A 15142-nucleotide genomic window follows, 5' to 3' on the forward strand; every position below is an offset into this window, starting at 1 on the left:
TGGCGTTGTTTTTAGGGTTCCGTAGCCAAATGGCAAAAAAACGGAACCCTTATGGATTCGTCATGTCTGTCTGTCCGTCCGTATGTCACAGCCACTTTTTCCTGAAACTATAAGAACTATACTGTTGAAACTTGGTAAGTAGTATTGAGGTTTCTAATATCATTTTTTTTCTAAACTGAATAGTTTGCGCGAGAGACACTTTCAAAATGGTGAAATGTGTGCCCCCCCCCTGTAACTTCTAAAATAAAAGAATGATTAAACTAAAAAATATGTATGATGTACATTTGCTTTTAATGATTTTTTTAATGTAATAAAGTTAAATGATTAATTGGTGAAATAGGCCCGTACGTTATAGGATTTTACATCAGTTTAACGTTTTGTTAATGTTTTTCTATTACCTCATTCGTTGTGGTAATACGATAATTGTTTAAATATGCATATTACTTTGCTTGCCTATGAAACAGAGCAATTCAATTAATTTTATTTCAAAGTTTTTAGGTTCATGTTTTTTTTCTATTTAACAAAACCGCGTTAAAATGTAACTAATCAGTTGAACCAATCTTTCGCAATGCAGAGCCAAGGTCGGGGTTAAATCCTTGTAAAGTAGGTCGTTATTCATGCAGTAACTGTGTTCCCAATTAGCATTGGATATTCAATTTACAATTACTTAGCAAAACAATTACTTACTTGCTGTCCCACGAACCTAGTACAGTCGTACAAACTGATTTAGGTAGCTGGGATAGAACCTTTTAATAATCAATTTAACTATAATTGGGATGCATCAAAAAAAATAACCTATAGTTTTTATTTTATTTTTGGGAAGAATATGATATTTTAAGATACAATTTTCATCGATTTTGAATTTGGATGAGTATTTAATTTTTTTATTTTTTTTTACGAAATACGCTAGATGACGTCACAGTGAGACAGCCGCGTTCCATTACCTGGAAAAATTCAGATCGTACATAACATTAGAATGTGACAGACAATAATACAAGCACGGCTAAAAACACGGCACGGCTTTTTCATGGTCCTAAATGAACCATGAAAAATAGTTTTATTTATTTCTCTTATTTTAGCTTCGATTATTCCTTGTTTAATGGTGTGATAGTAAATAGATATTTTTTATTAAAATCTGATACTTAAATTCTTTTATATTTACTTGTAACGTAGTAATTTAATAATTTAATTTGTAAAAATACATTGGAAATACTCGTATACATTTCGGACTTTACGATAAATGACAACTGTTTAAAAGCCGGGTGCGCATCATGTGATTAAAGTTCTGTCTTTGTCGCTCTTTGCTATTTTGAGCAGAACAGCAACATTTCAAACCGTCAATTTGCTTTAGAGTGTAGACCTGCTTTAGAACTGCCTTTGTGACGGGCCACTGCAGGGGTCAAATGAAGGTCATTACTTAAATTTTGTTTATTTAATTCAGTTTATCATATTTTTGGAACCTAATTTCTGAAAACGCTTCACAAAACCTATTTCTCCAAAAGGTGTTCGATTTATTATACGTTGTCAAAAATTAGGACATTCCAATTTCCTTGAATAAAGTATGGGATACCAATATGACATTAGTAACTCAAAGGTTTAATCCTGGTACATGATTCAGGTTGTTCCACTGTACATTTCATTTGTACAAATCGCCTGCACTTCGGTTATGCAGTAAATCTATAATTTATTATAATAAGGTAAAAACTAAAAAAAAAAAAATTTTCCTCGATCATAGGTACATACGTACGAATGAGCGCCCACGCTGGACTTATCGCGGACGTTATGCGTCCATCCTTTACGCACCCGCTGAGTGGTTGGAATGGAAAAGATACAGTGCTAGGTGCACGCATGGACTTCCTAAACTGAACTGAGCAGTGCGATAAAAAGTGTGACTGACAGAGAAACCGAATGCACCTATCTGTGGATATTAGGATGTTTATTTATACAATGCTCTAGATCAGCGGTTTTTAACCTTTTAGTTAGAAGGGACCATTTGACATAATTTCTGTCTTGCCATGGACCACCAACTGTATGAAGGTAATATACGATAAAAGTAAAATTTTAAATGAATGAACGGTTGCGACCGCTACTTGACTGGCGCGTCGTTTTGCCAATCGTTGTTGATGGCTTCACGGACCACTTCGGGTTCTTCCAGGAACCACCAGTGGTCCGTGGATCACCGGTTAAGAACCCCTGCTCTAGATAATGATCGAAATCCCGAGTAGAGTTTCTTTACAAGAATTTTCTAATATTGTAGTGTAGATGAAAATTAAGTGAAAATGTAAATATCGACATACATGCTGCTCCGAAGTTACTCACCATCGTAACTCAGTCATTTTTCCGTTACCCAATACTCAGGTGGTTTGGTAAGAGGCTTTGTACAGTCAAGGGCAGAGATAAAGTTGCAAAAATATGTATACACGACTTTATGCACTTAACATTAAGGCCATGTATACATATTTTTGCAACTTTGGCCGTGTCGATATCTTTGCCCTTGACTGTACATAGGTTAGAAATACCCTAATCAACACGTTTTATTCATCTTTGTCCAGGGGGAAAGAGACATGTTGTATGTATTGTCTTGCTCGGTTACATTTTGGTTACATTTTTAGGGTTCCGTAGTCAACTAGGAACCCTTATAGTTTCGCCATGTCTGTCCGTCTGTCTATCTGTCTGTCTGGTCGCGGCTAAGCTCGGAGACCGTTAGTACTAGAAAGCTGTAATTTGGCATAAATATACATATCAGTCACGCGAACAAAGTAGTAAATAAAAGAACTAAAAAATTTTTTTAAGGTTACCTCCCATAGACCTAAAGTGGGTGTTTTTTTTCTCGACAACCTATTATTTGGGGTACCGCTGGATAGGTCTTTTAAAACCATATTGGGTTGCTAAGACGATTTTTCTATTCAGTGATTTGTTTGCGAAATATTACATTTTAAAGTGCAAATTCTCAAATCTAGCGTCCCCTTCCCTCTAAAATGTAAACTTTTGGGTGGAAACACACACACCCACACACATAAACATCACGCCTGTATTCCCAAATGAGGTAGGCAGAGCACACGAAACGTTACCGCTTCGGAGCCACTTTTAGCAATTTTAGGTTTTAAGTTTGACAAAACCGGTACAATAGTGACAGGTTGCTAGCCTGTCGCCTACGGTATACCTCAACCTATCATATCCTATTAAATTTGAAAAAAAAAAAACAGAATGTTAGTAAATATATCAAATTTACAAGGAAAGCTATAGCGGCTAAGATTGCTTGAGAATTATTAGTAGTTTAAGAGTAAATAGCAGCCTAAGGTATGAAACATACCTAAACTTGGAAGATTCCAACCACCATAGAAATCCTTGGAAAAATATTATTCGTGATGGCTACGGAACCCTATCTTGCGCGTGTCAGACACGCTCTTGGTCGGTTTTTACAATGTAGTATTCAGTCCAGTTTAAGTATAAGTTCATGGGGAGTCCACAAGGCGCGGATAGTTTTCACGCTTCGAAGCACTCCGTAGTGACCTCTGTTTAGTGTACCTCTCCGCTTGCTACTAAATAAGTTTTGTGTTTGTGTATTATAAAAGAATCATCCGCTAAAAGACTTGACAGAAAAACGGCCAGTATTAAAATATACTCAGCGGCACAAAATTAGGCCTACTCTACATACAAAATTACCTATTACTGCATACATTTGAGGGTCATATCTAAATAGTATGCAACCTCGCTGAAACATTTTATTGTCGTACGCTGCATTCGCATTTTTTTAGACTGGGCCCAGTGAAAAAAGGGCTTACAAATCACAACCTGCTATAAATACATTCTGATTCTGGACTAACCATTTTCAGGTTTTCAGTTAATTAGTAACACCTTGTAGGTATATATATCTATAATCAATTTAGCCTTGTTAGTTCGCGACTATCTTAAGACTGAAATACTACCTAAACAGCTTCTAAAACTTATAATTATTTACAGAAAGAGGACGGGTGAACTGAATGTGACAGTCATGGAGGAGGATCTGAGGCTGTGCACTGTCAAACATGTGCACGACGGCGAACGCCGGTTCTGCTTCGAAGTACTCTCGCCTTCTAAGTAAGTTATTTATCTATCCCACTAATATTATTAATGCGAAAGTTTGTAAGTCTGTTTCTTTGTTTGTTACTTCATCACGTGAAACCGCTGAACCGATTTAGATGAAATTCGGTATACAGATAGCTTAAGTCCTGGGGAAGGACATAGAATAGTTTTTATCCTGAAAAATTGCATAGTTCCCGTGGGATAGCGGTTAACGAATCAATCATATTTTTAACGACTTCAATTTATTTTGTACCTTGCCTTTACATTTTAGCAAGGTCTAATATTTGTGTAGGTACATGTATCGCTATATGCACTACGCATGGTAAAGGATTAAACTAAAATAAATCATCCCTAAGGAAGTTTTTCGAAGTCGTTTTTTCGTTAATATGGACTCTAAACTTGATTTAAGACGTGAGTTATCCGTTACATTATCGTTTAATATGAGTGAGTCTCACGGTAGTTTCATGTTCAAAATATTGACTTTACGAAAAGTGTCTATAAATTAATCCTTTAGCTTAGGCTTAACTTCTTTTTCATCACACTTGCTCGTCAATGACGGTATTCCATGCCTGTATACTAAAAGACATCAATTGTTCCCGCGGGAATTATGGATTTACGTATAGTTTTCCTCCCCAAGGGAGTTATGACTTTAGTTTTAAAAAGTTAGTAGGTACGTCATTTCAGACTAAAGAGGTTTCTAGTCAGCCAATGTTTTATTTACCTCTTATAAACTTAGATATACCCTAATTTTACACCATAAAAATTTGCCACGCTTCATGAAACTTCGTTATTTTTATATTTTAAATTTATATCAAATTGTTTTGCAATACTTTTAGTTAATATTTTTTAGCATGTTGGAATAATCTGGCCGTAAAATCTTTGGAATTCTAAACTTAACACGGTACTTAGTATTATCTATGGTAGACGAGACGACTCGAAAAAAGTAACAATCAGGGGAGCTACCACGAAATTCGAAAATCGAAGTTCATATAATAATAATAATATATTAGCGTCAGGAAAACGATCGCTTAAATAATTTTAATACGAGAGTGAGAGGGACGGTACGATACGAACTTCGATCTTCAAATTTTGTAGTAGCCCCCTGGCGGGTAGCCATATTTTATTCAGTTGTGTTCTCGTCTTGCTTTTGCTGAGCTGTGAAGTGTTTGGACACAAAATATACTGAGCGGCAAAAAATCTGGCCCTCAAATGTATACAGAATCGGTAATTTTGTATGAAGGATGGGCCAAATTTTGTGCCGCTGAATATAATTTAATTTTTTGCATTTTTTTCCTCGCAATGTGATGAAAATCATTGTGTGTATCACGGGCTTACAACTCGGGCCATTAAAAGACTTAATAGACTCTCGTTAGTAATCCCCTTCTTACGCCCCTTAATGCACAATGTACTATTTCTTGAAGCTAACTACTTCCAACTAATCTGCCAGTCTTTGTTGACTTACCATCCTGTTTGTTAAAGGAGCCACATGTTGCAAGCAGACTCTGAGGAGATGCTGTCCTCCTGGATCTCGGCTCTGCAGCACGGCATTCGATCGGCCATCCAGCAGGGCCGCAGTCGGGACCACAGCTCGCAAATGGTGCTGGCGCCCTCGCCGCTTAGTGCGCCGCCCGGCGTTACCAAGATCAGGTCAGTATCTGATCGGCATGAACTGTGTCAAATTGGGTGCCCATAATGAGAAAATGATTGTTTTCTTGAAACCTTATATTTTGAGGCATTTGGCAATCGTGCCATGAAACAGATACAAACTAGTAAGACCTTATTTATATTGATGTACGATACCAGCGATTTCACTATCACGCTGGAACTGAAATTTTCCGGGATAAAAACTATCCTATGGCCTTCCCCAGGACTTTATACTATCTGTACACCGAATTTCATCTAAATCGGTTCAGCGGTTTAGATGTGATGAAGTAACAAACAAACAATCAGACTTACAAACTTTTGCATTTATTATATTAGTGGGATAATAATATTACTGGCACGTGAGGTATCCCATCTTAGGCCTCTAGGTTGGCAACGCGTCTGCAATACCCCTGGTGGTGATCTCTTACCATTAGGAGACCCACTTGCTCGTTTTCCATCCAGTCGAATAAAAATAATAATGATAATTAAAAAAAAACTGGAACGAGGGCGAAGCCGCGGGCAACAGCTAATTTCTAATGAATTTGACTTCCATGTTACAGAATTTGGGAGCAGCTTCTGAATATACCAGGCAACAACTTCTGCTGCGACTGCGGCAGCGCCAACCCGCGATGGTCCAGCATCAACTTGGGCATCACGCTGTGTATAGGTGGGTACAGTCAAATAAACTGAATCGCGTACAGTCACCAACACCGGTGTGACACGACAAAGCGTGCGTAAATATCCGATACGACTTTATTTTTAGGGGCGGTAGGACGTGTCAGATATTTTTGCACGTTCCGCTGTGGCAGACATTGCAGGTGGAACCTTTGTGTTGCTCATATCATACATTGCCATATGGACATTCCACACATCTATAATCTCCATCTGACAATCAATCATAGCGAAATTGATAATGAAATGGTCCCACCCTGGTCGCGATTCAGTTTCCTGTATGTCAGAAATTTGACAGTCATTCTTGACCTGAGAATACAATATTGAAGATTAAAAAAAAACAATAAGCAAATTCTCTTGGATACAAGTACAGTCACCAGCACCTATACCTGACACAACAAGCGTGTATAAATATCTGATACGACTTTATTTCTAGGGCCGGAAGAACGTGTCAGATATTTTTGCACGCTCCGCTGTGGCAGATATTAATGCTGGTCACTGTACAAAGTTGAGCCAAAAATGTATGATGAAACTTTCCTACTTTCAAGTCTTGAACAACAATTTTCATTTACTCTGCGGGAAGGACACAATAGACAGATGTATAAATAGATATGAAAATTCGTAAATATAAAATGAAGTTTTGTGTTCCACTATATTTTAAGATTGCTATGTTTTGTTTTAATTTGCTTACAGCATGTTCTGGCATACATCGGTCACTTGGTGTTCACGTCAGCAAAGTTAGATCTCTCACCCTCGACGACTGGGAACCAGAAATAATAAAGGTAACATATCAAATCATCGTCAAATGCAAATATCTGCCCCGAAGGGGTCGTATAATATATTATCGTAACTTCTTTGAAAAAATCTCGTATTTTAAATCGGTACGTCAATAAAATTGACCCTTATAATAATATACATAAAGTTCACTTAGAAAATTATAAATTTTGAGGTACAAGCTTTTTAAGAGTATTGTATTGTATTACTCTTTATTGTACATAAGACATGAAACTAACAGTTAACAAGAAAAAGAGTATCTATTCATGAAATATGATGAGATAATGAGAGATTCTAATAATGAAATGCGCGATTTTTTTCAGGTCATGGCTGAACTTGGAAACAAAATTGTGAATTTAATATACGAAGCCAACACCGAAGGGACCACCATCACAAGAGCCACTCCAGATTGCGAGACGTAAATGCATTTTCATTTGTTTCAATATCCAATCTTCTAAAGCAGTGTTTTTGAACGTGTGGGTCCCGTGGAACAAGCCCTTATTTGTTGCTGGGAAAACTACTTCGATAAGTATTTATTAGAGATGCGCCGAGTACAACTTTTACCGAGTAACCGAGTACCGAGTATACTCGGTTCAAAGTTTCTCAAACCGAGTACTCGGCCGAGTTACTCGGTTCAGTTTTGGGGCACGAAAACAGGTTTAGACAGGTTCCCGCGGCGCTACCAGCCACCGCGAGCGAACGTCGTGGGAATCCCGCCTTCTCCCCCGCATATTATTTAGTTGTTGATTTAAAGAAAATCGCATATGGTCCGCGCATTAATTGCTTAAATATTTACAAAATTGATAGTTCTCATTTTTGTGTTTTTAATTTATAAATATTCTTAATAACATTTTTAAACCAGCCTGTTTTATTATTCCTCTTAAATAATATTTTTATTTAGACCGAGTATACTCGTCAACGGAACAGAGTTATTTGGCCGAGTATGAGTATCAAAAAAACTGCCGAATACACCGAGTAGTAAACGAGTACTTGGCCCATCTCTAGTATTTATTAAGAAAATGTTAACTAATAATATTCGTCACAAAATAAAATACCTGAAAAAAAAGCAACGGGTAGGGGGGTCGCGAAATATTTCTTCATACTTGGGTCATGTCATGAAAAAGGTTGAAAAACACTGTTCTAAAGCAACACATTGTTTTTACATTGTATTTATTTGTTTATTTGTTAATAAAAAAATGACACCATTACAGTTAAAAACAAAAAAACGCAAAAAGACACAAAAATACATTAAAAAAACTAATTAGGGATTTTGAATATTCTTTGATAACAGTGCCATCCGCGAGCCCTGGATCCGCGCCAAGTACGTAGACTTGGCCTTCGTGAAGGACATAGCGGCGTCGCGGCTCGACGACGCGGAGTCCCCGCGCCGCGACCGCAGCCGCTGGTCCGTCCGCCGCGCGCGACGCAGGTCTGTTCACACCACGAAGTTTATGAGGTATCCATTACTACTAATACCAATGTGTTGTAGTAGAGGAGCCCACGATGCTAAATCGGGATTTACTCGAGCGTCATAGAGACCTATTGGGTTGCGAAGCTTAGATTATAAAAGAAAAAATGTCATATAATATATACCTTTTCATCGGTGGGGGGAGTTGTTATAGATTTTTAAAAATGTAAAAAAAAACTGTTGCATGGACATACTCGAGCGCGTCAGATATTGATATCATCTATGTCCTACGTATTTTTAAAAATGTACGTATGTTAATCTGATTGCTTCCATGATGGGGGTGGTCGTACGTAAGGGTTGAAAATGAAAAAAAAAAATTAATCGAGCGCGTCAGATTTTCTAAGGGGATGTTAAGAGATCCTAAAAAAAGGCTCTTATATAATAATCTGACGATTTGGATGTGACGCAAATTCGTGGCCATTATTAGAATGTGCATAAAAAATTCGCCATTTTGAAATACTCGAGCGCGTCAGATTAAGATATATATGGTTCATCTTCATGCCCTAGACGTGCTGTCTCATAATCTGACGATTAACTGGAGGGATTCGCCTAATCTGACAATTAAATTTTTTTTTTATTTTATTTTTTTAAATCATTGAACTTAATTTATTGAAAAGCTCAGGAAATAGCATGCAAATAAAAAATTGTATGTTTTTTTAACTAGAATACTGTATTTATAAGAAAATAATTATAAAAAATATTTTTTTTTGAGTATTTTTTCTCAATTATCATCGTCATCGGTAGAATCATCGTGATTCGTAGCCAAAGAACATCTCACAACGATTCCATTAAGCCCAAACACGGCTTAGGTATGTTGTTTTATAACAGAGTTCCGTTGCCTACCTTTCGGCTTCAGCATCAGATCAGTTCGAAAGAATCATTAACTTAAAGCTCCTTCTTAGTCACTTATCTAGGTATATTCATCATGATCGTTGATAGACGAGTAAGCATTACTTAGCTGTGATGAGTTCCATTGGCCATCACGGTCTTCTTCATCAGGTCTAGGTAACCAAATGATACTTTCTAATGTAAATGCTTATTTTAATGCTAAAAATGCCAAAATCGCCATAGGTGTGTCTTTAAAATTTGAGGTTTGCCCTCGATTTCCCTAGGATCCCATGATCAGATCTTGACCTGGTGACTATGGGACCACCTCAGAAGAGTACCCTTTCGAATAAAAAAGAAATTTGAAATCGGTCAACAATTGACTGAGTATAGTATAGTAGGGGAATATAGGCATCACGTAGCTGCACGCAATAAACTTTATCGATGGATGTTTGTTATTTCGACTTGTGGAAACCGTCAGATTATATATTTTTCGTAATTCTTGAATTATTCCCTTCAAAATAAAAATAAAATTAGCCACGCTCGAGAATGTCGAGATGACGTTTTTTTTTACAACTTTCTAGCCCTACCCCTTCTTTACGTCACTCTCAAATTGTCAGATTAGTAGAATATACACGTTTTAGTATGTAACTAACTCATCCTACCTTAATCTGACGCGCTCGGGAATTTCAGATGATGAACTTTTTTTTACTAATCTGATCCTTTATCCTTGACGAGCGGCCATGTATATGGGGCTCATAGTTGGTGGAAGGACTTAACCGGGTACAAGGTATCCCCCTGTATATTAATCTGTCGCGCTTTAGTAAATCCCGAAATCCCCTCTTGGGCTCCCCTACTATTGTGGTTTTGATAGTGGTAGCTGGCTGGGTCTGTTGATGCGGGGTGGTGGCGTGGTAATTGCTGACGCGGGGTAGTGGGGTTGGTGACTTGATGTGCGGTAATGGTGTCGGGGACTGTTCAGACAGCGTAGTGACGTTGGTGAATTTTGATGCGTGGCAAAGATATTGATTAATTGACACAGAGTGGTGAAGTATGAGCCTCGAACTGAGAATGCGAATAGTACGATGCTATATATTCTCAGTGCATACGGAGTCGAACCATGAACCCTTACGCAGAAAAAGTTGGAGGCCTTCGAAATATGGATTTACCGCCGCATTCTAAAAATTTCCTGGCGTGACAAAGTAACCGATGTGGCAGTATTGCAAAGAATGGGCAAGCACCTTGAGCGTCTAATGATCAATCAGGCAAAGAAAGTTGTGTTACTTTGGGCATGTGATGAGAAACGCCAAGTATTAACGTACTTCAAGTACATCAAGTACTTCTCCAGCTTATTATCCAGGGGAAGATTGCCGGAAAGAGAAGCGTGGGCAGTAGAAGACGCTCGTGGCTGAAGAATTTACAAGACTGGTTCAACTGTAGTACCACTTGTTTAGAGCAGCGGCCTCCAAAATCAGAATCGCCAAGATGTCCAACCTCCGATAGGAGAGGAATGGGAAGAAGAAGTGGAAGCGGTATAGTGGTTTTGGTGACTTGACGCGGGGTAGTAATGTTGTTGGCTGTTGACGCGGGATATAATGACGTTGCATGTTGGTGATAATTGATGCGGATAGTGGTATTAGTAATTGTGGACTCGGCGTAGTGGTGTTGGTGACTTGACGCCGGTAGTGACGATGGTGGCTGTTGACGTGGCGTAGTAGCGTTGCTCAAAGCTGCGTTGGTAACTATTGACTCGGGGTAGTAGCGTTGGTCACTGTTGACCCGGGAAAGGATGGAGCAAACTAGTGAGTGAGTGAGTGACAGTTAACACGGTTTTTTTTGCATTTAATGGCACTAGTACAGACTCGAATTAGAATACTCCAATAGCTTATTTGTGTTGTTTTGTCGTTCGTTGGCAGGGGTCAGGGGGTGTGATTCTTGACTGGGGATGGGAGTTAGTGACAATAAACTCAGTGTTAATAATTCGCGAGTAAGCTTCATAAGCTAGGTCGTATCAATCTTGTTAATCTTATGTATGATAGATAAAAAATTACGTCGGTTTCATTACTGCTACTAACTAAAACCTAAAATTATCTTAAATTTCCATTTTGAATTAAATCTCAAATTACATTTAACGACTGACTTAAGCACTTTGCCGAATATTCACCGAATTTCGATGTGATTACGCTTGCCTTGCTGTTTCAATTAATTAATAACAAGACTTTTGCCGAAGTTACATCACTTTTAACGCACAACTGAAATTCAGCCGGGAGTTAACCGAATTTCTGCAGCGATCATGACAAGCGCATAATTTCGACAAAATTGTTGCTAGTAAATAACACCGCAGTATCTAATATCAGCTAGATACATCGGAACGTAAAATCATCCGCGAAACTTCGGTCACGCATTTTCGGCATAATGTGCTTGGGCTGGGCACTAAGGGACGTGAAAGAGAGGTTGATATCTGATTGTTTGCAGAGTTCGCGTGCCTCCCGCTGTACCGGAAACCATTATCGATGAGAAAAGTGACGTCAACAGCAACACTAGCGGTAAGTTATTACTTTATTACAATGTTAAGAGTGAGTTTCACCAAATACGCTATTTGACAACTCCTGAATTTGCCATGTTTTATATACGATTATGAAAACATAAATCTACGGGCAATGTTTAGCGACGAAAGAAAATACCGTTTCAAAATTTATTATAAGTGCTTTTTTGAAAAATCTTCATATCTCTCATGATGCTACTTGTATATTATTTATTTATTCTGAAACAAACATTCATACAGATATTCTTACAGGTTAACTTAGTAATTGTACTCGTATAGCTAATATAGTACAATAGAAACAGACTCTTAATGATATTGTTTTTTTTTAGTATCGGAGAGCTCATCAAAGTCAGGCAGCAGTCCGGTGCTGCTGATCGGAAGCGAGTTAGTGGGGGAGCGGCGAGTCGACCTCAGTCTGCCTTCAGACCACGACTCCACGGAGGGCGAGGACGCTGATGACCTTGGTTAGTTTAGTACAGTCAACGTCATAAATAAGTGATCACTTTTGTACCTTGTCGCTTTCAGGCGGTACACAATTTCGTATGGCTTTTCAAACATTACGTTAAAATAACAAGGTGACAAGGTTGACTGTACCGCGTCAGCAAATCAATAGGCAGTAGGCAGCAAGTCTGCTCTCAGATCTCGACTTTCGGTCGCCAGATCTCCTAATGCTTTTAGAATATATCATTAAATCATGAAATTAAAGTAAAGAAAAAATCTGTAAAAATCACAAATTTACGAAAAATACTTCGTGCTTCACAGTAATAAATGAAGGCAAGGATTTTTTTTTCAACAAATAGGCACTTTTTAAACGAATTCTAAAAAGGAGGAGGTTATCAATTCGGTTGTATTTTTTTTTAATGTTTGTTACCTCAAAACTCACTCCGTCATGTATGAACCGATATAATTTTTTTTTTTTTAGTTTTTCTAGAAATGTCTTCAATAAGGTCCCATAAGCACCAAATCAGGATCTGATGATTGGGTCTTAAGGAAAGAGAGGGAACTTTTCAAATGTTGTAGGGACACTTATAGTAAATTGGATATATTTAGTAGTAACTCGTGCATTTGCTCTTGAAAATCATCATTTGGTGAAGTCGAACTGATGATGAAGACCACAGTTGACCATCGGAGTTACTACTCAATAACAAGTATTTCACGGGTTGAATTTTAATTACTTTGACACAGTTGCTAAGCAATTTATGCTCCTTGTAATACATATGGTAAAACGGGTGGTGAAGCACCAGGACCCTTCAATAATGAACGTCTCTGCATTGGAAAAAGCAATCTTTCGTAAAAGGTGATGAGCAGTTGGTATTAAACTATTGTATCTTAGATTATTTACACTAAAAAGCATGATATTATAATAAAAAATTTAACCGACTACAAAAAACCATGAAAATAATTTTCTACCAGTCTGAAGTCGGTCGGTGCCTCAGCACGAGCCAGCAGGAGTGGACCTATAGTCATCTACCTCACCTACGCACTTTATATTGGGCTTCAATCACTCCTGCTGGCTCGTGCTGAGGCACCGAACGACTTTAGACTGGTAGAAAATTATTTTCATGGTTTTTGTAGTCGGTTAAATTTTTTGTTGTAATTTTTTTTTATTTGCGTAGTTTCAAATGCAACTTTCAGTTGTTTTATTAGTTGTGTGTCTGTATGTAGAAGCGGAGGAGATATCATCGCTGTCGGCGCAAGCGGTGTTACAGCGGGCGGCGCGCGCGCACAACGTGGCGGTGATGCGCGCCGCGCTGGCCGCGCGCGCCGACGTCAACGCGCCCGCCGCGCGCCGCCGCACGCCGCTGCACGCCGCCGTGCTCAGCGTACGTACGCTCTGAGGGCTAGTACAGACGGACTGCATTCCGACCGCAACGTAACCGCAACTGACGACTGCTCATAGAGCCAGTACAGACGCACTGCATTCCAGCTGCAACGTTATCGCAACTGACGACTGCTCATAGGACCAGTACAGACGGACTGCATTCCAGCTGCAACGTAACCGCAACTGACGACTGCTCATAGGACCAGTACAGACGGACTGCATTCCAGCTGCAACGTTACCGCAACTGACGACTGCTCATAGGGCCAGTACAGATGGACTGCATTTCAGCTGCAACGTAACCGCAACTGACGACTGCTCATAGGGCCAGTACAGACGGACTGCATTCCAGCTGCAACGTAACCGCAACTGACGACTGCTCATAGGACCAGTACAGACGGACTGCATTCCAGCTGCAACGTAACTGCCAACTGTCGACTGCCCATAGCGCCAGTACAGATGGACTGCATTTCAGCTGCAACGTAACCGCAACTGACGACTGCTCATAGGACCAGTACAGACGGACTGCATTCCACCTGCAACGTAACTGCCAACTGTCGACTGCCCATAGCGCCAGTACAGATGGACTGCATTTCAGCTGCAACGTAACCGCAACTGACGACTGCTCATAGGACCAGTACAGACGGACTGCATTCCACCTGCAACGTAACTGCCAACTGTCGACTGCCCATAGCGCCAGTACAGATGGACTGCATTTCAGCTGCAACGTAACCGCAACTGACGACTGCTCATAGGACCAGTACAGACGGACTGCATTCCACCTGCAACGTAACTGCCAACTGTCGACTGCCCATAGCGCCAGTACAGATGGACTGCATTTCAGCTGCAACGTAACCGCAACTGACGACTGCTCATAGGACCAGTACAGACGGACTGCATTCCAGCTGCAACGTAACTGCCAACTGTCGACTGCCCATAGCGCCAGTACAGATGGACTGCATTTCAGCTGCAACGTAACCGCAACTGACGACTGCTCATAGGACCAGTACAGACGGACTGCATTCCAGCTGCAACGTAACTGCCAACTGTCGACTGCCCATAGCGCCAGTACAGACGGACTGCATTCCAGCTGCAACGTAACCGCAACTGACAACTGCTCACAGGACCAGTACAGACGGACGCATTCCACCTGCAGCGTAACTGCCAACTGTCGACTGCCCATAGCGCCAGTACAGATGGACTGCATTTCAGCTGCAACGTAACCGCAACTGACGACTGCTCATAGGACCAGTACAGACGGACTGCATTCCAGCTGCAACGTAACTGCCAACTGTCGACTGCCCATAGCGCCAGTACAGATGGACTGCAT

At 39.7% G+C, this 15142-nt stretch overlaps 1 protein-coding gene across 2 annotated transcripts in view; it reads left to right on the forward strand.

The window, feature by feature from the left end:
• CenB1A (Centaurin beta 1A) overlaps nt 1-15142 on the forward strand; it is a 37786-nt gene that overhangs the window by 13652 nt on the left and 8992 nt on the right. Inside the window, exons 8-16 of one of the 2 annotated variants that reach the window (XM_074100780.1) lie at nt 3964-4080; nt 5545-5712; nt 6270-6376; nt 7075-7163; nt 7479-7573; nt 8447-8611; nt 11924-11994; nt 12323-12457; nt 13659-13816. In XM_074100780.1, coding sequence (XP_073956881.1) covers nt 3964-4080; nt 5545-5712; nt 6270-6376; nt 7075-7163; nt 7479-7573; nt 8447-8611; nt 11924-11994; nt 12323-12457; nt 13659-13816 — 1105 coding nt within the window. The remainder of the gene's footprint in view (nt 1-3963; nt 4081-5544; nt 5713-6269; nt 6377-7074; nt 7164-7478; nt 7574-8446; nt 8612-11923; nt 11995-12322; nt 12458-13658; nt 13817-15142) is intronic. The other variant, XM_074100781.1, reaches the window with a different exon arrangement.

The sequence above is a fragment of the Choristoneura fumiferana genome, chromosome 17, assembly GCF_025370935.1.
Source record: "Choristoneura fumiferana chromosome 17, NRCan_CFum_1, whole genome shotgun sequence".
In the NCBI taxonomy this organism is placed as follows: Eukaryota; Metazoa; Arthropoda; class Insecta; order Lepidoptera; family Tortricidae; genus Choristoneura; species Choristoneura fumiferana.